A 24,232-nucleotide genomic window follows, 5' to 3' on the forward strand; every position below is an offset into this window, starting at 1 on the left:
TTGACTTGACTTGAATTCTTTATTGGCCAAGTGTGATTGGACACACAAGGAATTTGTCTTTGGTGCAAATGCTCTCAATGGACATAAGGAGAATAAAATACATTCAGCAAGAATAAAAGATACAACACTTAGTGATAGTCAAGGTTACTAATAAGCTATCAAATCATATTAGGAAACAAATAAAAACAATATAAATTGAAAGATACAAGCAACATGGTTATAGTAATAAGTGGGAGGAGATAGGTAATAGGAAGGAAGAAAAGAATAGTAATACAGTCTTAGTAAATTATTTGACAGTGTTGTGGGAATTAGTTGTTAAGCAGAGTGATGGCATTCGGGGAAAAACTATTCTTGTGTCTAATTGTTCTGGTGTGCAGTTTTGAGGGTAGGAATTGAAACAATTTATGTCCAGGATGCGAGGGGTCTATAGATATTTTCACAGCCCTCTTTTTGACTCATGCAGTATACAGGTCCTCAATGGAAGACAGGTTGGTAGCAATTGCTTTTTCTGCAGTTCTAATTAACCTCTGAAGTCTGTGTTTCCTGTGTAGTGTATGAGATTTTGTGGAGTCGCTTTAGGGAGATAATCTGGAGCAGAGATGTCAAGGTCAGCAAAAGTGCCTGGCAATTATTGCAAGGAATAATAAACTGAAGGAATACTCAATTTGGGGCTGCAATCATGGCACTTTGAGATGGGGAGATTGCACGGTGGCGCAGTGGTTAGAGTGCAGTACTGCAGGCTACTGCTCCCGGCTGCCTGCAATTTGGCAGTTCGAATCTCACCAGGTTCAAGGTTGACACAGCCTTCCATCCTTCTGAGGTGGGTAAAATGAGGACCCAGATTGTGGGGGGCAATAGGCTGACTCTGTAAACCTTAGAGAGGGCTGTAAAAGTGGTATATAAGTCTAAGTGCTATTGCTATTTATATCATGTGTGCATAAAGCATCCATGACATACAGTACCCAGCCTCGGTTCTACTCGTTCTTCCAAACTTTGGTGACCTTGGTCCTTGCTTCCTCTACCTTACATGGAAGGACTGAAGCATAGCAGCACATATGTTTGGCTGAGCTCCACAAAGCTGGGACCCTGTGCTTTGTTCCTGGTTCCAGGCAGGAAAATAGGTAAATGCAATTAGCCCCTCTTCAGTCCTTCTCTATCAGTAGGGGAACAGTGAAAGGGGAACCAGGCTGAGCTAATGTGTGAACAGTCCTCCAGTTACATTGTAAAGTAACTAAAAGTTACATTGAAAGTAACTAAAAGTATGAGAAGGGCTGAGAAGTTTTTGATTGCACGTCTTGCTGCTTATCCAAGTACATCCGTGTCTCAGTCCACCCCATAAATTCTTTTCCATCTTAAATAATCAACCAGTGATGTTTGTTCCATGCAAGGAAACACATTCATATTGAGTCAAAGTTGTTTAGATTTCTCTTTTTCATTCAAGTAGATAATGCTGACTTGTGTTTTCTGTCCTCCCTCCAAACCGTCAAATCTGCCATATTTCATTGTTTTATTCTTAACTTGCCAAAAGTGGATGACTCTGTTCCATGTTTATTCTGATCTGCTGGAAACAAGGAGACCTCTCTTGAATGGGTGGTCCTTCACGTCAAGAACTTAGCAGAACACTGGAATTCTTTTCAAATTGGCTTCATTTGATTATTGGCTTTGTGGGTAAACTGAAGGAATCTGTATTGGAGTCACTGTGGCTCCAAAGGACGGCTTACCACATATTTTGCTTGTTTACTTGTTCGGGATTTTTTTTTTTTTTTTTAAAAACAATCTGTAAAATTTACAGCAACAATCTTTTTGGAATGACCGAATCACTAAAACACTTTCAGGGCTCATTATAAATTCAAAATATTTACTTGGTGTCATTAAGTTCATTAGAACTTATCTGGTTCGACTCCCGATCAAGATTTGTAGTGAATGTTTTTCGACAACTTGTTTGTTAGAATGCCATCGGAATTACAATATGTTTTTTAGCAGCAACTACATCTGTTTTAGTTTAAGGCATTCACTCTGACCAAGAAGCATAGGGTGGTGTGCATGTCCACGTGAGAAATAAACGGATTTTGTTTTGTATTTTCAGAAAATGCTTTCGTATTTGTTCTGTGCTTGAGAATGATACACGGGATATCCCCAAGGTATCCCCGATTCACCTCTTTCGAAACAGAAACGCTTCTATCCAGATTTTCTTTGTAGTCAAGGCATCATCCTTCATGCTGATTTCATGTGCATTCACATTGATTTCCTCACAACATAGGCAAAACTGCCCAGTTTAACTTAAGATCTCTAAGGTGGGGCTTAGGAGTTAACATGTTCATTCCACTCAGAAGTTGAGACTTAGAACATAGAACAATAGACCTGGAAGGAACCTCGGAGGTCTTCTAGTCCAACCCCATGCTCGAGCAGGAGTCCCTATACCATTTCAGATAAATAGTTGTCAAGTCTCTTTTTAAAAGCCTCCAGGGATGGAGCACCCACAAATTCTGAAGGCAAGTCATTCTATTAGTTGATTGCTCTCACTGTTTTGAAATGTCTCCTTATTTTTAGATTGCTTCTCTCCTTGATTAGTTTCCATCCATTGTTTCTCATCTTGCCTTTTGGTGCAAAAAGGGTCTTTGTGGGACCCTCTCAAATATTGGAACACTGCTATCTTGTCTCCCCTAGTCTGTCTAGACTAGACATACCCAATTCCTGTAGCCGTTTCTTGTATGTTTTAGCCTCCAGTCTCTTAACCAGTGGTGGGTTGCCCCCGGTTCGCACCGGTTCTATAGAACCGGTAGTAAAACTGGCGGGAGGCTCTGCCCACCGACCTCGACATCAAAACGCTTCTGCGCATGCGCAGAAGAACACACGCGCGTCCCCGCTGCGAACCGGTAGTAAAGATAAGTAGAACCCACCCCTGCTCTTAACCATTCTTGTTGGTCTTCTCTGCACTCTTTCCAGAGTCTCAAGATCTTACACACTTTCTTGAAATTTGGTAATGTTTGTGTTTTTCTATGTATTTTCCCAATGGCTTTACTTTCTGTAAACTACTCTGTGCACCAAATCGCTTTTCCATGTTCAAATGTCCTGATTTATTTATTGCGCTTGTATTCTTCTTTTCTCTGGGAAGTCTCCTCTAATTGTATCCCACTAGAGGTGCCCTTTTGAGGAAGCTGAGCTGAATGAGGGCCTGCCCAAGTCCTACAGAGAGCTACACTGCAGTTATCCCCACTTTTCAGGGTAATGGATATGGAATAACTACAGCAATAAATAAAATTAGGTAGCTCCGTTAACATCTTGGAGAAATTGTAGACAGTAGCTCCTGAGGTGTGGCATTTGCCAAGCTGAGTCTAGATCGAAGGAGCTGCCAAACAAGGATGAATGGATGCGGTGGGAATGATCTCAGCACTGAAACAATGGAAGAAAAGTGTCTGGAAGCAATCAATGATAGATTGCATTGTGGTTAATTAGGGGAGAAATAGGCTTAATAGTTGCTAGCTGATTTGAAACTGTCATATCCTCTAGAACCCCTATTTCTCGCCAAACATCATAATCAAAAGTACAAGGGAAGCTTTAGCTCCAGAAATCTATATTGTAGGCAACGCAACTGCCAAGCTAATTGCCAGGATTTTGCTGGCTGTGATTCTAGAAGTTAAATCATTTTTGGTTTATATTGATGCACATCTGTTTCTTGTTCTCTGCTTATGTGAACATCTCCATGTTTGAAATAGGCCCATATCAGATGATTCTGAGGAGAGGGCTGTCCTCTCACGATCTCTGGCTTGGCCTTCATTTTCAACCATGAGAAGGACCCAGCCTCCTCCTTGTATCTATGCCTTCAATACAACGTGCCCATCTACAACAAGAGAACATTTTTCCCCCTGTGTCTGTTGGCCAAGCCAACAGTTTTTGGCCTTCCCACTCTTTCTGAAGTGGAAGTGAAACGTCGGTCATAAGCAAGACGTGGTCAGTATAGTCTGAAGCAGAGAAATTTTGGGGGTCAGTCATTTTAGGCTGTCCTAAAACAAGCTTCTGGGTTTTCTTACACAAATCAGAATTAGAATAGAGCTGGAAGCCAAGGGTGCTTTTTCAAGAGGCAACTGGACTTTCCAGTTTTTCTTCGAAGACATTTCACTTCTCATCCAAGAAGCTTCTTCAACTCTGGCTGGGAATGGAAGCGGGGTGAAATCCAGCAGGTTCCGACAGGTTCTGGAGAACCGGTAGTGGAATTTGAGTAGTTCAGAAAACCAGCAAATACCACCTCTGGCTGGCCCCAGAGTGGGGTTGGAATGGAGATTTTGCAATATCCTTCCCCCAGGAGTGGGCAGGGAATGGAGATTTTGCAGTATCCTTCGCCTGACATGCCCACCAAGCCATGCCCACAGAACCGGTGGTAAAAAAAATTGAATTTCATCACTGAATGGAAGGATTTATACTCCTTGCAAACAGCTGGTCATTTGTATTCTTTTAGAGCAGTGGTCACCAACTGGTGGTCCATGGACCACCGGTGGTCCAAGAGAAAATTTTGGTGGTCTGCAGAAAAATTGTTTGCATTTTTAATATTGCACAAAATCAAGGGTCCTCAAACTACGGCCCCTGGGACGGATACGTGCAATGAATGTTTGTGTTGCTGCAGAGAGTCTCTCCCTTTAGGGTCTTCTTGTGCGGGTTGGAGGAGGGCAGAAATTCTGATTTGGGATCTGCTTCAGCCTCCTGGTGTGGGGCTTTGGCTGAAGGCTGGAGGGAAGTACCGCTAGTGACAAAGAGCCGGAGGACCTTGTTCCAGTGGGACTGCATCTTGGCCTGGAACTGCCTGACCATCTCAGCCTGCTGAGCCTCCAGGCGCCGGTACCTGGCCTTGCACTCCCGCAGGTCTTCCTTCTACTTGGAAAGCCTATGCTTGTAGTCCTCAGTGAGATGCTTTTGCTGAGCCTCCTTCTCGGTCAGATCCAATTTGAACTGAGCTGTTTTGCTAACTCTTTCTCGTGGTGGCTGCTTAGCTCCAACAACTGCTTCCTGTTGGAGCCCTAAGGAGCCCAGGCGGGGAGGCAATGAGTTGGCCATGCCCACCCAGTCACATGACCACCTAGCCACGCCCACCCAGTCAGTCATTAGGCAGATCATATTAGTGGTCCACGGGATTTAAAATTATGAACTTAGTAGTCCCTGAGGTCCGAAAGGTTGGTGACCCCTGTTTTAGAGAGTTGTTGAAGCCACCTAGAGGTTTCACCGGGGTAGTAGGTAGTACAAATGGGTGTGGAGCCTTCTCGGAACTGTTGAAAGGACTGTGTTGTAGACTGGAGATAGATGATGTCATAACCCTCCCCCTCTGTTTGAGAGAGGGCTGTTCAATTTTGACATAGATGGGCTCTTTGACCCTTCATTCAAACCAGCGGTCCTCTCTGTCCAAAATTACTTTGACTTTGTTGTCTTCGAAAGAGTGGCCTTTGTCTTTTAAATGCAGATGGAGCTGGAAGGCATTTTGGAAGTCTTCTAGTCCAACCCACTTCCAACAGGAGATTCTATATCATTTCAGACAAGTGACTGTCCAGTCTCTTCTTAAAATGGGGCACCCACAACTTCTGAAGGCAACTTCTGTTCCACTGGTTATTTCTCCTCACTGTTAGGTAGTACCGGTATCTCCTTAATTCCAGGTTGCTTCTCACCTTGATTAGTTTTCATCCATTGTTTCTTGTCTTGCCTTCTGGTGCTTGGGAGAATAAATTGACCCCTCTTCTTTGTGGCAGCCCCTTAAATATTTGAATACTGCTATCATGTCACACCCTAGTCCTTCTTTTTTCTAGACTAAGGTAAAGGTAAAGGTTCCCCTCGCACATATGTGCTAGTCGTTCCTGACTCTAGGGGATGGTGCTGATCTCCGTTTCAAAGCCGAAGAGCCAGCACTGTCAGAAGACCTCTGTGTGATCATGTGGCTGGCATGACTCAACGCCAAAGGCACACAGAGCGCAGTTACCTTCCCACCATAGGTGTCCCTATTTTTCCACTTGCATTTTTTATGTGCTTTCGAGCTGCTAGGTTGGCAGAAGCTGGGACAAGTAACAGGAACTCATCCTGTTATGCAGCGCTAGGGATTCGAACTGCTGAACTGCCGACCTTCTGATCGACAAGCTCAGTGTCTTAGCTAGTGAGCCACTGCATCCCCTTCTCTAGACTAGCCAAACCCAAATCCTGCAATCGTTCTTCATATGTTTTAGTCTCTAGGCCAGTGTTGGTGAACCTTTTTGGCACTGAGTGCCAAAATGGGAGTGTGTAAATGTATGTGCGTGCACCAGAAGAGCAGCCGCCAGGTGCATATGCACGTGTAGGGGGGCTGCTCTTCCAGTTTCTGGTGCATGCATGTGCACCAGCCACCTGGTCTTCCAGTTCCTGATGCACATGCAAAAAACAGCTGACTGGTGCGCATGTATGCGCCGCAAACCAGAAGAGCAGCCGCCTGGTACACATGTGCACACCGGGAAGATGATCTTCCAGTTTCTGGTGCTTGTATGCGCACCAGCCAACTGGTCTTCGTGCATGCATGCACACCAGAAACCGAAAGACCAGCTTGCTCTTCCAGTTTGTGGTGCTCCTGCGTGTGTGAAGACCAGCTGGCTGGCGGGTCGGAACCTGGAAGAGCAACGAGCGATGACTCGCGTGCCAGGAGAAATGGCTCTGTGTGCCACTTCAGGCACGCGTGCCATAGGTTCGCCATCACGGCTCTAGGCCTTTAATCATCTTAGTTGCTCTTCTCTGCACTTTTCCCAAAGTCTCAACATTTGTTTTGTAATGTGGTAGGTCTGCACTAAGAATCACATGGTGCTTGCAGAATACAAACGGTGCCTTCTATTTGACAAAAGATGTAGTGTGATTAAAAAATGTGACAAATTTGCATTTATTTATTAATCCTTCAAGATGTGCTGCTTATGCTGGGCTACTTCAGGGTTGCTAACAATAAGGCCAATCCAGAAAACAGCTCAAATTTGTGTTGCCCAACAGGGCATGTTAAAAAGTGAGGTGGGGGCAGACATGCTTAGTTAAAATGTCACTTCTGTTATGTAATCGGTGTGGAATGAACTTGATAAAGATTGAAAACAAAGGTATCCCTATAATCAATTATTTATTCTATTAGTAGTTTTAAATGGCTTAGAGGTGCATTTGATATTGCTGTTTGCAATACAGTGCCACCCCTGTCCTTCGTTGTATTAATTATTGGGGTAAAACCTTTGACCAAATTAAAAGATATTCTAAGAAAGGCATATGTTTATTCTATTTTATAGCCATAGGAAGTAATTCTGGGCGGCATGCAACATTTAATTTGAGAACCAATAAACACATATAAAACTGTCACAATTTTAAAAATAACTATAAACCAGGCACGCAAAACAAGAGAGGCTATTATTAACTACAATATTCCTGAGGTTTGAGGTTGAAAGGTGGAAGACACAGATTTGGAAGCAGGGCTCAATGGAAGCTTTGAAGCTTTTCGGTATTCGGGGGAAGCCTTCTGCAGCATCTTTTTAGAAAGTTTTGATGAAAAGTTAAAAGACTGTATTTCGTTGCACATCATATGTACTCAGAGCTCCGACAATTCAACTTAATCTGGTTTTATGTTTCTGGGCGTGTCTAAGGGATGAATTTCCGTCTCAGCCAGTAAGGAGCAGGAATGGCATCTCTTTACTGTGGTTGCCTTTATAGATTTAATGCAATGTTGTTTAAATCACAATCTTAGATATTTGATTTAGATTGCAAAGTAATCCCTCATTGCAAAGAATGGAACTTTCTGTCAGCAACTAGCAATAATGTTGTATGATGTTTTGTTCAGTGTGTTTATGAAATGATGCAGGATTTTAGACCTGGTTCTTGATGGATACAAATTATGGTGTCAAAGTCTAGGAACGCTATGAAACAGAAGATAAATGCAATTTATCATGTGCATTTTGACAGACTGGAATCCGTGGTGCAATGCTATCAAAATATCCCTCTTTCCTTCCCCATTTTATCACTGTTGCAATATAAAGAGAACTATTTCAGGCACGTCGAACTCCTGAATGGCACAGATGATGTTTGGCAGGTATTGGGTGAAGTAAAAACTCATTAAACACCCCACAGGGAAACATTCTAGGTGTCAAAGCTAGAAAGGAGGAACACTTGCATGTTGTGTTGACAGGAGCTGTAGCTTTAAGTTGTCCAGAGGGGCAGCTTCTTCTCTTCCCTCAGAGAAGTGGAAGAAATTCTTCTAGAGCTCTTACCTCATGCTTCGGGTCTGCCAAGAACGTGGGAGAGGAGGACAGGCAGAGGGACTCCATGATCGAATTAAGCTGCAGACCCAGGCTGGCCGCAGACTGTGCATCTGTCATCTTGATCTGAAGCATCTGGGCCTCAGTTGCAACCCCAAGGTCCTGCATAAGGCTCTCTGCCAGTTGCAGGCTAGGCAAGGAATGCACATCCCATTTCTGTCCTACGTGTTTCAGTGCTAATAAGGAATTGAATACAGATACATATGGGTATTATTTGACAGACAGGTTTCTTGTTTGTACGTCTAGTTTAATGATGAGAAGGACTAGGAGGGACATGATACCAGTGTTCCAATATTTAAGAGGCTGCCACAAAGACAGGGTCGACCTATTCTCCAAAGTACCTGAAGGTAGGACAAGAAACATTGGATGGAAACAAATCAAGGCAAGAAGCAATTTAGAACTAAGGAGAAATTTCCTGACAATGAGAACTATCAACCAGTGGAACAGCTAGTGCAAGACACTCCATAAAGGTAGCTATCCAACTTCATTTGAAAACCATTAGTGGAGGAAGACTCATCAGGCGGCAGGTTGTTCCAATTTTTTTCCTGATGTCTACTCTGAATCTCCTTCCTTACAGGCTTAGCCCACTGATTTTAGTTCTTTCCTCGAGTGCAGTAGAGAATAAATGCATGGCTTCTCTGTGGCATTTTTAAAGATATTTGAAGACTACTATGAAATCTCCCCAAAGCCCTCATTTCTGAAGGCTAACATACCCAAATTCTTCAACTGTTCCTCAAAGGATTTGGATTTCAGATCCTTTCCCATCTGGGTGGGACATATCCTCTAAACCAGGAGTCTCCAACCTTGGCAACTTTAAGCAAAGCTGGCTGAGGAATTCTGAGAGTTGAAGTCCACAAGTCTTCAAGTTTCTAAAGTTGGAGACCCTTGCTCTAAATGTGTTCCAAAGTGTGATGATCCACTACTCCAGGCCATAATAGAAAAATTGTCTCTCATAACTGGCTCATGTGCAGTTGTCATTGACAAGGAAATCCCAGATCCCTTTCAGATGTCCTACTGCCAAGCCAGGTCTACCTCATACAGATTACAGATTAGCAGAGTTGGAAGGGACCTTGTAGGTCATCTAGTCCAACCCCCTGCCCAAGCAGGAGACCCTACACCATTTCTGACAAATGGCAATCCAGTCTCTTCTTGAAAGCTTCCAGTGATGAAGCTCCCACAACTTCCAAAGGCAACTTCTGTTCCATGGGTTGATTGCTCTTACTGTCAGAAAATTCCTCCTTATTTCCAGAGAGATTATTGAATCTTTCCTTGTTCAGTTTCCAAACATTATTCCTTGTCTGGTCTTTAGGTGCTTTGGAAAATAGCTTGACCCCCCTCTTCTCTGGGGCAGTCCCTCAAATATTGGAAGACTGCTCTCATGTCTCCCCTGGTCCTTCTCTTCACTAGACTGGCCATGCCCAGTTCCTGTAACCATTCTTCATATGTTTTAGCCTCCAGTCCCCTAATCATCTTGGTTGCTCTTCTCTGCACTCTTTCTAGTGTCTCAACATCTTTTTTATATATCACCTTAGACTTGTGTGTTACCATTTTCTTATCCTGATGCTGGCATTTCTCCCTATTAAATTCTGTCCTATTCACTTAGCTCACTGCTCATCCAGATCTTTGCTTCCCAGTGTACGTTTGTGTGGACACGTAACCATGGAATAATTTAGCTTTGCCCTTTGCAATTAAGTGTTGGTCAACTTTCAGAATGCCTTGACTGTCCTTGGCTGCTTACGTTAAACCGATCATTCGGCTGATACACAAAAGAGCTCTGAAAATTCCAGTTACCTAGCATCATGGTTGGGAAGTTTCAAAATGAAAAAAAAAGTGGGGGGGAGTGTGTGTTAAGGCTTCTAAAACAACAAAGCACACAAGTCTTCAAGTTTTTAAAATGTGTACTTGTGAGTCTGTTTTGGCTCTCTTTTTCCCAGCCCTGTGATAAGCTGGCTCATATTAAGAAAGCTGTTGACAATATACAGCAAAGTAATTTTGCATCTGTTATGATTTAAACCAAGATTTTTTTTAAAAAACAAACAAACAAACAATTAATTTAAACAGTGGCAATTGCAAATCAATCTTTTGTTATTAATATGAATTTCACTTTCAGGATGATCAGTAACTGAGTAACAGGATTCGGTGAATCCTCTTCTAGTTGAGAAACGCAAAATACAAAAATTGTGTGCACATGTGTAAATAAACTGTCCTTACAACCTATAAGTTGAAGTAAACATGTTCCATGTTTGAGATAGGCAAAGTGGCCTGTTTTTATTAAATGCTTTAAAACATTTGTTTTCTTAAAAACACTAAGCCAATTTCTGTGGTTAGAGTTTCCTGCACAAATCATTTTTTAAAAAAAATCTATGCAGTTTTCAATGACAGGAGTTCATTATATAAATTGGAAAATAAATAAATACATTAATTAATGTATTAGGCCTGTAATTGGAAGGAATCACTAATTCAGCAGTAAAAATTGATGGTTTTGAACTTTATTTCTCCTGTAATAAGATATTACAGCTGTAGCAAAACAAAAAAAAAAACCCAACCCTCAAAAATGTTTAGCTAGTAACTTCAGTATCCAAAAGAGAAGCTTAAGCCCAACTAACTTTGTTCAATTGAATATACAAAGCCCAGTATTGGTTGGTTTTTTAAAATATCAGGAATATGCATATCCATCCGGGCTGTAGGCAAGATGTCAAAAAAATTTTGGAAAAAGGCAGTAAAAATCACTTCTGTGACTCTGCTGATAAAATTCCATATTTCTTCCAGGTTGTAGCTGGGAGTCAAGTTGAAACCAAAGGGATCTTATTAAGAGCAATTCTCATTTTTGAGCATACACTGATTGGAGATCACCAACCTATGAATGCTAAAAAAGAATTATGATTCTATTTTTCAATAAATTGGCCCATTTTTTTCCTATACAACTAAAGAAGCCATTTTGAAACATGATTTAAACCCCCCCAACAATGTTGCTTTTACAAGAGCATTGTTTTTTTAATACATGCCAACCAGAGGTGAAATCCAGCAGGTTCTGACAGGTTCTGGAGAACCAGTTGTGGAAATTTTGAGTAGTTCGGAGAACCGGCAAATGCCACCTCTGGCTGGCCCCAGAGTGGGGTGGGAATGGAGATTTTGCAGTATCCTTCCCCTGCCAGCCCACCAAGCCACACCCACAGAACCAGTAGTAAAAAAATTTAGATTTCACCACTGATGCAAACCTCAAAATGCTATTATTTTTCTTCTGGATACAGAAAGGAAAGTTTGAGAACTTGCTCTGTTTCTCCAAGCACTAAATAGTTTAGTTCTAATAAATTGGTTTATGGAAAAAGTCGTGCACTATGCCTTGAGGCAGTTTAACGTAATGGCTGCAGCCGTTGTTGTCATCCACATTTACTGGAGGATCTTACATTTGTTGAGCCAAAAAGTAATAAATCTCTTGGAACAAATACAGTATATTAAGGTATTTGGCTGCTAGCTGGTTGCAACATTTGCCAAAACCTTTAGAAACAGAACTGAATGTTTCCAATGGAATGCTTCATAAAAAAAGTACAATAAACGTTGATAAGAAGTTGAGGGGCACTGTGTGTTGAGTTCTGCTCACATACTCTAGCAAACTCTATTTTGATTTCCTTTTCAAAGGGTAATGTAGCAATTGGCTCTATTTTGTGAAGGAAATTTACTCCTCCTTGTAATGCTACATTCATGGCATCAGCTCTTTTTAGAATGATTAGGCCAAGGGTGTCAAACTTGTGGCGTCATGGTGGTGCCACGTGATGTATCGGGACTTTTCCCCCCTTCCCTAAACCGGGCAGGGACAGGGACAGCAGGTGACGCATCCGGCCCATGGGCCGCGAGTTTGACACCCCTGGATTAGGCTATAGTGGTTACCAACTGCAAAAGCTTTTCCAAAACTTGGTGCTGTTCTGGCATATGGACTTCAACTCCCAGAATTCTTAGCCATGATCATGCAGAGTGAAGATTCTGAGAATTGTTCACACATCTGGAGGATTCCCAGTTTGGCATAAACTTGACTGAAACTATTCTGGAGCAGATAGATGTGTTTTCTACAAAGAATGGAATAGGATGAGATGGAATGGAATGGGATGGGATGGGATGGGATGGACTGAACCTTGGAGATCTTCTAGTCCAGGGGTGGGCAATTGTGGCTCTTTTACAACCTGTGGACTTCAACTCCAAGCTGTCTCAGGAATTCTGGGAGTTGAAGTCCACAGGTTGTAAAAGAGCCATAATTGCCCTCCCCTGTTCTAGTCCAACCTCCTGCTCAAGCAGGAGACCCTTTACGTGATAATTTCAGACAAGGGGTTGTCCAGTCTCTTCTTAAAAACCTCCAGTGATGAAGCACCCACAACTTCTGAAGGCCAGCTGTTCCACTGGTTAATTGTCCTCACTGTTAGGAAGTATCTCCTTAATTCCAGGTTGCTTCTCTCCTTGATTAGTTTCCATGCATTGTTTCTTGTCTTGCCTTCCAGTGCTTGGGAGAATAAATTGACCCCCTCTTCTTTGTGGTAACCCCTCAAATACTGGAATACTGCTATCATGTCACCCTTAGTCCTTCTTTTCATTAAACTAGACATACCCAAATCCTGCAACCATTCTTCGTATGTTTTAGTCTCCAGGCCTTTAATCATCTTAGTTGCTCTTCTCTGCACTTTTTCCAAAATCTCAACATCTTTTCTTTTTTCGTAATGTGGTACCATGCAGTATTCCAGCTGTGGTCTTACTAAGGTTTTATAAAGTGTTACTAATACTTCACATGATTTTGATTCTATGCCTCTGTTTATACAACCAAGGATTGTGTTAGCTTTTTTGGCTGCCGCCGCACACTGCTGACCCATATTTAAGTGATTTTCCAAGTCCCTTTATAGTACTAGGGCAGTTTTTGTTCTTGTCAAAGTAACAGTATTAAGCCAACATTTTCTATTTTCTCAATAACTTGTACTTGTTCGCTGATGTTTTCAAACTCAGGTTTTATTAAAGCCACTCACACTACTTGTAAACTCTTCATTGCCGCAGGACAACATCTCCAGCTGCAGAGAGAGTGCTATTTATGGCCTTGCGTGACTATTGAAAGTTGTGCTGTTCTCTCATATTCTGTTGCATTTAGCTGAACAAACTCTAAAGACAGTATGCCTTGTGAGTGATTGAGTAGCAGTCTTTAAAATTGAAGGAGCCACAACGGTGCAATAGTAAGAGGCCCACAAAATGATACATGGCTTAGTATATCTCGCCAAAGGAACAAATCCATGTTCCTTGATGTATTTTGACCTGGGAAAACAAGACCTTAGCAGTGTTGGTTTGTGTACCTCTTTGCAACCTGTCATTCAGAAGACATGATAGGGTGCCGCATTCTCCTAACAGCGGGCACGGCAGTCATGCCTGGGGTGTGACATAGCCTTTCCTCCAATGGGACCAGGTCTGCTGAAAGCTTTTAAGTCCCGCCTCTTCCTGTGTAGTCCAGTTTTTCGACTCAGTCTTCTCTGGGACAGTCGTGTCTGTAGTTTTCTCCTAGCCAAGTGGTTTCAATTTGGCATTTCACGAGACAAAATTCTGTAGTGGCGATGGTTTAGGAAAAGCAAAACTGTCTCTGGCCTAAAAACTGTGCACGATATAAACAACGTGTGGCAGCTTTTTTGGGGGGGGGATTTCATGCGTCATTTTATTTCTGAGCAAACAGGCACCAGCAGAATACGGATTGACTTTTGCCATTTATCCCCACAGGCCTTTTTCATTTAGACTCATTTTTGCATTGCTGTTTTTGGCTTGAAAGATAACTTGGATGGCCTATACCAGTGGAAGTGGCAGTGCTGGAAGTGGCACACAGAGCCATCTCTCCGGGCTTGCCAGCCATCATCCGTTGCTCTTCCGGGTTCCGCCGCACACATGAGCTGGCTAGCTGCTCTTTGTGCGCAAGGGAGTGCCGGAAACTAGAAGACCAGGTGACTGGCACTCACATGCTCGCCGGAAACCGGAAGCTCAACCGGAGCTGCTCTTCCGGTTTCCGGCCCTCGCGCACTCCCGTTTCAGCACCCGGTACCGAAAATGTTGGCCAACACTGGCTATACAAAGTAAACTCCATTATTCAAAGAGACATATATAAGGGCAGGATAAGTCTCTCTCCCGCTCTCACTGTCTCTCTCTGGCTGCTGTGGTCTTAGCACCTTTAGGAACTCCGTTGCTTTGAGCAAGGCAGGGCTAGGCAGATTTCCACCTTCGTTTCAAAGGAAGACCTTCAGAGAGAGTGATAAGCCAAGTTTTCCCAGCCTGAGTTTTTCCAGTCCCTGTGAAACTACAATGTTTGTCCTGCCCAGCCTGCTGAGCTAGAGCCATAAGCAGCCAAGAGGGGGAAAGCAGGTCAGGATGGAAGTTCTACCATTTCTTCTTGCACAGCTGGACTGCACGAACGTTGAGGTTTGTCTTTGTGCGAGGAATAGAGACATGAATGAATGTCCAGACAAATTTGGATTCAAACAGTCCAAACTGTCTTCCTCCCCCCCGGCTCCTTTTTAAATTATGTTCATTGAATGTGAAGATAAAAACTGTTGAACAGGTTTTACCGATCATTGAATCCATATGTCATTTTTTTAAAAAAAAAATTATTATGTCAGGTTAACTTTTGAATTTTCTTGGAATCTTTTAAGAAAGTCATTTCATGTTTTCTCATTTTTATGTATTTTAATGGATCGGATGGAAATGCTTTTTGGTAGGATGCCACTTAAGAACACGGCTTTACTACTCAGTACATCTGATTAAGATTTATTTGCAGGGGTTTTGTAATTACTGAACTGCCGGTTGGGAAGAATTGCAAGAAAGAAACTGGATTTCGTCATCGGTATTAAAAGATAGAGAGAGAGCAAAATGCTTGTTTTTTCCAAGATATCTGTTCAGTTTTATGTTTTCTTCTGTTTCTCTAGTATAATAGATGCATTTTTGCCCTTCTGAGGTTTTGCAGCTTAAAGAAAATTTACATCAAAGTATACTTATGATAAGTGTAATGATGGTTCCATTTTTTTGTCATTTTGTTCATGGCTGGGTTGTGAATTATTTACAGAATGCTGAGTTTAAAGTTCTTCTTTCTGGTCACTGCAAATTATTCAGGATGAGCCAAGCACTCATTGGATTCAGGAAGACAAATTCAGTAATTTCTGCCCTACTTATTGACAAGTTTTGATGAGGTTAACACCAGAGCAATGACACAAGACTAAAGATAGAGTGGAGGGTTGAGAATAGAACTGTTTTCAATCAAAACCTAATTTGAAATGATAATTTAGCCTGTTAAAATAAGTTATTTCCAAACACGATTCTCATCTAGTTTTCTTCAGCAAGATTGGCGGAAAGAAAAAAAAAAGAGAGTATATATATAGCTATAGTTTTACGATGTAAAAAAGAGTCTAGAAAGAGTGCAGAGAAGAGCAACCAAGATGATTAGGGGACTGGAAGCTAAAACATATGAAGAACGGTTGCAGGAACTGGGTATGTTTAGTTTAATGAAAAGAAAGACCAGGGGAGACATGATAGCAGTCTTCCAATATCTCAGGGGTTGCCACAAAGAAGAAAAAGTCAAGCTATTCTCCAAAGCACCTGAGGTAGGACAAGAAGCAGTGGGTGGAAACTAATCAAGGAGAGAAGCAACTTAGAACTAAGGAGAAATTTCCTGACAGTTAGAACAATTAATAAGTGGAACAACTTATTGTGAATGCTCCAACACTGGAAATTTTTAAGAAGATGAGAGTCCTCAGCTCAAACAGCTTAATGTAAATTGTGCTCGGAGCTGCAGATCAACATTTGGGGAGTCCTAGATCCTTCAGTCCAGCTCTAGGGAAAATGGGATTTAGCAAGTTAAATCAGTTAAAATCTTGCATCCCCTTTTCTTCTCCTTGATCTTCTGTACCTTCATTGATGTAGGGAAGTTTCTGATGCATCACGATTTTAGAATGCATCATTGTTTTTCCACTTGCACTTGTCTCTAGTGTTATTAGCTGCTCTGAGATGTTTGGCTTGCTTTATGGGATCCAAATTCACTTTCCCGAGACAGTGATTGGCATTTAATAGTTCCCTGATGAATTTGTGTCTGATCTTCCATGAGAAGTAGTTGCAAGTGACGGAATTTGGAGCCAAGAGCTGTGTCATGCCTCCCCCCCCCCACTGTGCCTTTAATTTTTAAACCACTTAACTTCTGTCAGCTGCACCACTCTACTACATTTTTAGCATTCTAGTTTTCTCCGACTTCCTTAACCACAGTGATCCACTGTGTTTGTAACATGAAGAGTTTAGAGACCATCTGCTTTCCACCCTTGGTCTGTATGGGCAAAATAAGCAAGTTGTGAGTGCACTTAGCTGGATTGGTTTCGCTCGATTTACTACAGCAAAATTTGCTCTTAGCGTAATGGAGTAAACAATTTAAAATACAAAATACAAACAGTTTAAAATAAAATACAGCTCAGTATATTTTTCATTCATCGTGCTACAAAAAAGAGTCTTTTTACATTTGGCAGCACAGAATGCTCACATAGTAATCATTTTTATTTCCATTTATCAGGAAAAAAATTTTTTTTTTACCAAATCATGGTAAAAATGACTTTTCTGAGAGGATGGTATAAGTACTGTAAGAAGATCGTTGCAATTCAGAGCACAAATTTTCCTTGAAATTTGAAAGAAGTTTTCAGTTTAATTCTGACCGGTCTGTCCCAAAACGGTTTCATTTAACATTATTTCAGCTTCCTAGAGAAAAAATGGAATACCAGGCAGGTAACTCAATTATCTGGTTGAGGAAGGAGCAGTGTATACAAATCCTTGTCCAGAATGCAATAAGGATTCCTGCCTTGGGCAGGAGGGTGGACTAGAACAGGGGTCCCCAAGCTTTTGGACCTCAGGGATCACTAAATTCATAATTTTAAATCCCACAGACCAGTAATATGATCTGCCATGTCATGTGACTGGGTAGGGGTGGCCAGCTCGATGTCACTCACATTGAAGGGTGCTTCGCCGGCCTCTACTCACCCCTCCCTTGCCAGCCACTCCTCGCCTCCCTGCCTGGGCTCCTTAGGGCCCCAACAGGAAGCAGTTGTTGGAGCTAAGCAGCCACCATGAGAAAGAGTTGGCAAAACAGCTGGCTCAGTTCAAATTGGATCTGACTGAGAAGGAGGCTCAGTAGAAGCACCTCACTGAGGACTTGGAGCTTCGGCTTTCCAAGCAGAGGGAAGACCTGCAGGAGTGCAAGGCCAGGTACCGGTGCCTGGAGGCTCAGCGGGCTGAGATGGTCAGGCAGTTCCAGGCCATGATGCAGTCCCACTGGAACGAGGCCCTCTGGCTCCTTGCCACCAGCGGCACTTCCCTCCAGCCTTTGGCCAAAGCCCCCCACCAGGAGGCTGAAGCAGACCCCAAGTCGGAATTTCTGCCCCGCTCCAACCCACACAAAAAGACCCCAAAGGGGGAGACTCTTTGCAGCAACACAAATGTTCACTGCACGTATCTGGCCCAGGGGGCGTAGTTTGAGGACCCCTGATTTAGTGCAATATTAAAAAATGCAGATAATTTTTCTGCAGACCACCAAAATTTTCTCATGGACCACCAGTGGTCCACAGACCACCAATTGGTGACCGCTGGACTAGAAGACCAAAGTCCCTTCCAGCCTTCGGATTGTATGATTTTTTGAATAGAATAGAATAGAATTTTTTATTGGCCAAGTGTGATTGGACACACAAGGAATTTATCTTTGGTGCATAGGCTCTCAGTGTACATAAAAAGAAAAGATACTTTTTGTGAGCTATCTGGACTTTTTTTGGCTGATCTTCCAAAGGAGAAGATCTCCATTCTCCTTTCGTTTTCAAATCTTGCTAAAGGTCTGATAGGCGTCTTTGTGTCGTTAGCCTATTTTCCTCTTGATCCTGCTACTAATTATGGTGGGTCGAACTCTATTCGTAACACTAATTCTGTAGAATTACAGCATTTAAAGCAGCCCAATGCAGCCTCTGTTCAGTGTGGAAAATATACTGAGAAAGAACCTCTGATAGGTGGTCATTTTGGTCACCACGTGAAGCTTTGCCTGGTTTATTTAATAAGCCACCATTGCCTGGAATCCTATCACATACTGAATCACAGCCAAAGAAAACACAAGATGGTTTGAGCATCTCTTTTTCCCCTCCAGCCAGGACTTCTGTTTTTCTAGCAATCCTTTCAACTCTCGTTGGAGAGATTCAGATCGCCCTCTGCATGACATAGAGAAAAAAAATTGTGCGGGTGTATTGTATGATTTCATAATTTCAAGGACGCCACGTTGCACTGAGATGAGGGTCTAGCATCAGAAGCTAGTTGTGAAGCTCTTGAGATCTTGCCTGGAACACAAGCAGAAGAGGCTCCAGTCTGTTGCAACGATGCTGTGCGTCAAAATGCACTGCATCATCGGTGGCCCTGTGGGTGCAAAGCTTGTTCTCCTTTTCAGAAAGGAACTGGCTGTACAGAAATCATCCAGCTACTTGCTGATGATGTGTAACAACAGCAGATGGTGCTCTGTCCATCCTGGTTTCTAGTTACGAAAGATTTCAGTGCCACATCCACAGAGCGAGACAAAAACCAGGCCATAAGAAGATAAACTACTGGAGCCCTTCAATCCCATTACTCTATTGCAGGGGTCTCCAACCTTGGCAATTTTAAGCCTGTCGGACTTCAATTCCCAGAATTCCCCAGCCAGCAAAGCTGCCCTATTGAGCAGGACTCCAGTGTAGGCTACATTGTTTGTGTCACTAAGCAGTCAATACAAAGAAAGTTTGAAAACATGCCAAACAAGATATACCGTATTTTCCGGCGTATAAGATGACTGGGCGTATAAGACGACCCCCGACTTTTCCTGTTAAAATATAGGGTTTGGGCTATACTCGCCGTATAAGACTACCCCTCTTCCAATGCACACCAAATAAAAATTAAAAAACATCATATTTGATTTCAATATGGTAATTTTAATTCAAATGCTTATGACATGCAGGTACTTAGCAAGAAAACTGTCACTTATAAACATAAGGCTGTTTGTCATCAAACATGTAAACATAAAACAGTGCAATTGGATTAAACTTTTCCTAATTCACTCTAAAGCTGAAAGGAAGGATAAGGCAATAAATCCATGGGAGCTGCCATGCTGTTTGTTTTCTAAGCTGTCAACCAAACTGGAACGGATGATGATAGGAGGAAGATAACAAACAATAGAGAGAGAGCAAGTGCTGGGCAAGTCCCTTTTTTAACCTACAAAACACAACACAACACAACTGGCTCACCCACAATGTAAAAGCAGCTGAGCTAGACCCAAAATGGCCCCTGCAACAAGCAGGAACCTCACACAGCCATAAAAAGCCCCAAAACCCAACTTTCACACTTTACACACCCAAAATTCCACATACAGCTTTGTGAGATTTTGTGTGTTTGTGTAGTTAGAGTGAAACACTACAGAAACACATTAAATCTCAGAAAGCTGCATAAATATTATTTTATTTTTATTTATTTTTTATTTTTATATGAAAGCAGCTAAATTTAAAACTTCCTAAACTTTAAATGACTAGTTCTAAAAAAAGAACAACTAAAGAAAACCCCAATTAACTTTTTTTTTTAAAACTCCCAAAGGGGAAAAAACTTACCCAATAGAACAAGGGTCTCCACCTTGGCAACTTTAAGACTTGTAGACTTCAACTCCCAGAACTCCTCAGCTAGCTTTGCTTTGCTGGCTGAGGAATTCTGGGAGTTGAAGTCCTCAACTCTCTGCCTGCTTGATTGCAGGCAGGGAGATTCAGTTGCTTGCTGATGCAGTGGATTGCAGGCAAGCGAAGCAAGGCAAGCGTTGCGACTAGCAGCTAAGGTAAGCAAGCTGGAGGGGGGGGATTTTTGCTACTGATTAGCAAGCAACTCAGCTGGAATGGTCAGAGCTTGGCTCGTCAGAGCCGTTCGGGCTGGTCTGCCTGGTTACAGGAGAATGACACCCGGCGTATAAAACGACTCCCAACTTTTGAGAAGATTTTCATGTGTTAAAAAGTCATCTTATACACTGGAAAATACGGTACTCATTAAGATTACAACCCAAGGGTGTAAAACTGCATTTCGTTGAGGGCCAGATCAGCACTGTAGTTGTCCTCTGTAGGCCAGCCGGGGAGGAGTGGGGGAAGAGGGTACAGACAGCAGATGGGACAGACACCTCCTGCAGTACTCTGCTGGCCAAAATGGGGTACGGGGACTCTGTGCGCAGCCCCCCAACCCATTTTTGGCCTGGACAGCCTCCTGCAGCACTCTGCATGCATCCCCCCACACAAAACAGGGTGTGGGGAAACGCATGCAGCCCCCCACACCCCGTTTTTGCTAGCAGAGGCACCATGTGCCAGTCCTTTGCTATTTCACCAGGCCGGCCTGGCCTAATTTTCCCCCTCTTTTATAAAAGATTTTTAAAATTTTAAATATTTTTTAGTATTTATATATTCAATTTTAAATTGGTTTTAAAAGTTTGGGGTTTTAAATTTGTCGGGGCCAAAATTATTTAATTTGATTTTATTCTATTTTTTAAATTTTGTATTGTATGTGTTTTTATTGTTTGGCTGTGCACCGCCCTGAGTCCTTCGGGAGTAGGGCGGTATAGAAATCTAATAAATAATAATAAATAATAATAATTTCCAGGCTGGCTCCACAAGCCAGATCTAAGCACCCCGTGGGCCGAATCCAAGTTTGACATCCTTGTTACAAACAGAGAGGGCAGGGTTGATCACTGGAAGGGAACATAAGTCCTTGATTGAGTTGGCATTTAGAGAGTTGGCATCTCAGTTGAGGAAAGTTCCTGCATCTGTATGGATCTCATCAGGAAAAAAACCCTCATTCAGCATATCCCGTATGATATTAATATAACTTTTTAATTCAGTCCTTGAAATTTAAGTCTATAGAAACATACTGCCTCACCTTTTCATTTTTAGAAAATATTTCAACCATCTATGAAGAGCACTTACCTGGCATCTGTTCTGTAGCATCAGGAGTACAGGTAGTTCTGGACTTATGACCACAATTAAGCCCTAAATTTCTGTTGCTAAGTGAGATATTTGTGAAGTGAATTTTGCCCCCCTTTACTGCAGTTGCTAACTTAGTAACACGGCTGTTAAGTGAATCTGGCTTTTCCATTGACTTTCTTTGTCCGAAGGTCGCAAAAAGTGATCACGTGACTCTGGGACGCTGCAACCGTCATAAATATGAGTCAGGTGCCAAGCATCCAAATTTTGATCACTGACTCTGAGGATGCCTCAATGGTTGCAAGGGTGAAAAATGGTCATAAGTCACTTTTTTCAGTGCCGCTGTAACTTTGGAATGGTCGGTAAATGGACCATTGTAAATCGAGGACTACCTATACCAGGGGTCTCCAACCTTGGCAGCTTTAAGACTTGTGGACTTCAACTCCCAGAATTCCTCAGTCAGCTTTGCTAGTTGAAGTCCACAAGTCTTAAAGTTGCCAAGGTTGGAGACCCCTGGCCTATATAGATTTCTTTCCATCTTTGTCATTCAGCAAAGAAAAATATTTTTCATAAAATGCCCAGTCAGACTTATTTTTCTGTCAGAAATATTACATGGGGACAGGCAGGCTGTTCATAAATATGGGGACGAATAAATCTGGCTGAGAATGATTTGAGAGTCAGTTTGGCGCAGTTGCTAAAGGCACCTGGCTAGAAATCGGGAGATGGGGAGTTGCAGTACCTCTTAGGCATCAAGCCATCTGGGTGACCTTGGGCTGGTCACACACTCTGAGCCCTAGGAAGGAGAAGGCAAAAGGCAAGCGGTGTCAGAAAGTGTTGCCGAGAGAAGTGCATGGATTTGTCCATGTAGGCCAGAGGTGTCAAACTCAAGGCTCAGGGGTCAGATCCTGCTTAGATCTGGCCCGGGGCCCACCCTGGAAACGGCAAAGGACCAGCTCATGGTGCCTCTCCCAGGCCCCATTTTCGCTGGCAGAAGGCCTTTTGCAGCCAAAACCAGGGGCGCACGTGCCCCCCGAGCTCTGCTTTCTCTGGCAGAAGGCTATCAAAACAAACTAAAAACAAAGCAAAAGAAGAAATGTTTCCTCTTTTGCATTTGAGCATCCAAGAAGGGACAGGAAAGGAGAAAGGGAAAGAGGAAAGACAAAGAAAAAGAAGGAAAGATGGGAAGAGAGCAAGGAAGAAACAATAAGGAAAGAGGGGAAGGAAGAGGGAGGAAGGAAGAGGGAGGGAGGGAAGGAAGGAAGGAAGGAAGGAAGGAAGGAAGGAAGGAAGGAAGGAAGGAAGGAAGGAAGGAAGGGCAACAGCAATAGCCCTTAGACTTATATACCGCTTCACAGTGCTTTACAGCCCTCTCTAAGCAGTTTACAGAGTCAGCCTTTTGCCCCCAAAAATCTGGGTCTGCATTCTAAACACTGTGCATCATGGAAGGAAGGAAGGAAGGAAGGAAGGAAGGAAGGAAGGAAGGAAGGAAGGAAGGAAGGAAGGAAGGAAGGAAGGAAGGAAGGAGGGAAGGAAGGAAGAAAATTATAATGAGAGTGAGGGAGGGTCTGAGGGAAGGAAGGAAGGAAGGAAGGAAGGAAGGAAGGAAGGGCAACAGCAATAGCCCTTAGACTTATATACCGCTTCACAGTGCTTTACATCCCTCTCTAAGCAGTTTACAGAGTCAGCCTTTTGCCCCCAAAAATCTGGGTCTGCATTCTAAACACTGTGCACCATGGAAGGAAGGAAGGAAGGAAGGAAGGAAGGAAGGAAGGAAGGAAGGAAGGAAGGAAGAAAGAAGATTATAATGAGAGTGAGGGAGGGTCTGAGGGAAGTCCTGCCTTAGCACTTGGCCACCACAGGCGCCCCGACAGGAGTGACATCGAGCTGGCCATGCCACCCACCCACCCACGCCCCCCCCCCCGAGGTCCAACACAACCCTGATGTGGCCCATAATGAAATCAAGTTTGACACCCCTGATGTAGGCAATGATGGTGGTGATGATGATGATGGCTATTTGAAACCTGACTGGGCATTTACTCTGGTGAAAGAAAATAAATTTCACATTTCTGTGATTACATGTAGAACTTGGTATGTTCAGCAATAAAATGTATTACATTCCAGCAGGGTTAATATATAGCCCAGAACCTGTTTTCACTGAAATGGAATTTTTTTTTTAACGGACCGACAGGTTCTCTAGTCCATCTCAGACTTTTGGAAGTTAATGTGTCTGCCATAAATTAATTCATGATGAAGCTTTGAGGGTTTCTCCAGGAAATATACACTGTCCCTCTTGTGCCGTTGGTTGTATAACCTACCTAATAGAATATGTATGAAAAGCAGAAGGCGGGATGCCTGCTTGTATTAGAAAGATTGGGTGAGAGACTCGTTAAGATATTTAGCCTTGGTACAAAGTAATTATTCTTTTTCTTTTAAGATCCTCACATTAAAGTCTCTGGAAAAAGGGAGAATGTTAAAGAAGCTAAGGAAAAGATCATGTCTGTCTTGGATACAAAAGTAAGTTGAAAATTTAACTTCTCATTTTTAGGCTAGAATTCTAGGTTTTAGGATATATATATATATATATATATATTACTTGAGTGTTCACAAGAATAGAGAAATTGTGATATTTCTATCTCACAAGGGCAAATTTTCTTACTAGAAGTGATAAACAATTTGATATGGATTTTTCCATAGTCGGTTCCTTGAGATTTCAAAAATAAACAATCATCTACCACCATCCACAATTCTGTGAGTAATCGTGATTTATGTAAAACTCAAATCTAGCCAGTTCTGCCATGTGGACACATTTCAAAGCAGCATCCAACCAGAAAGACATTTAATGAGGTACTAATACCACTCTATAAAGCCTTAGTAAGGCCACACCTAGAATACTGTATCCAGTTTTGGTCACCACACTGTAAAAAAGATGTTGAGACTGTAGAAAGAGTGCAGAGAAGAGCAACC

The 24,232-nt window shown here is 42.5% G+C and overlaps 1 protein-coding gene across 1 annotated transcript in view; it reads left to right on the plus strand.

Annotated features, from left to right (window-relative positions):
* Window positions 1-24,232, plus strand: part of BICC1 (BicC family RNA binding protein 1) — a 132,202-nt gene that overhangs the window by 70,133 nt on the left and 37,837 nt on the right. Inside the window, exon 4 of the mRNA XM_034435360.3 lies at window positions 23,703-23,782. Coding sequence (XP_034291251.2) covers window positions 23,703-23,782 — 80 coding nt within the window. The remainder of the gene's footprint in view (window positions 1-23,702; window positions 23,783-24,232) is intronic.

Source organism: Pantherophis guttatus, chromosome 6 (genome assembly GCF_059756535.1).
Source record: "Pantherophis guttatus breed Tessera chromosome 6, ASM5975653v1, whole genome shotgun sequence".
In the NCBI taxonomy this organism is placed as follows: Eukaryota; Metazoa; Chordata; class Lepidosauria; order Squamata; family Colubridae; genus Pantherophis; species Pantherophis guttatus.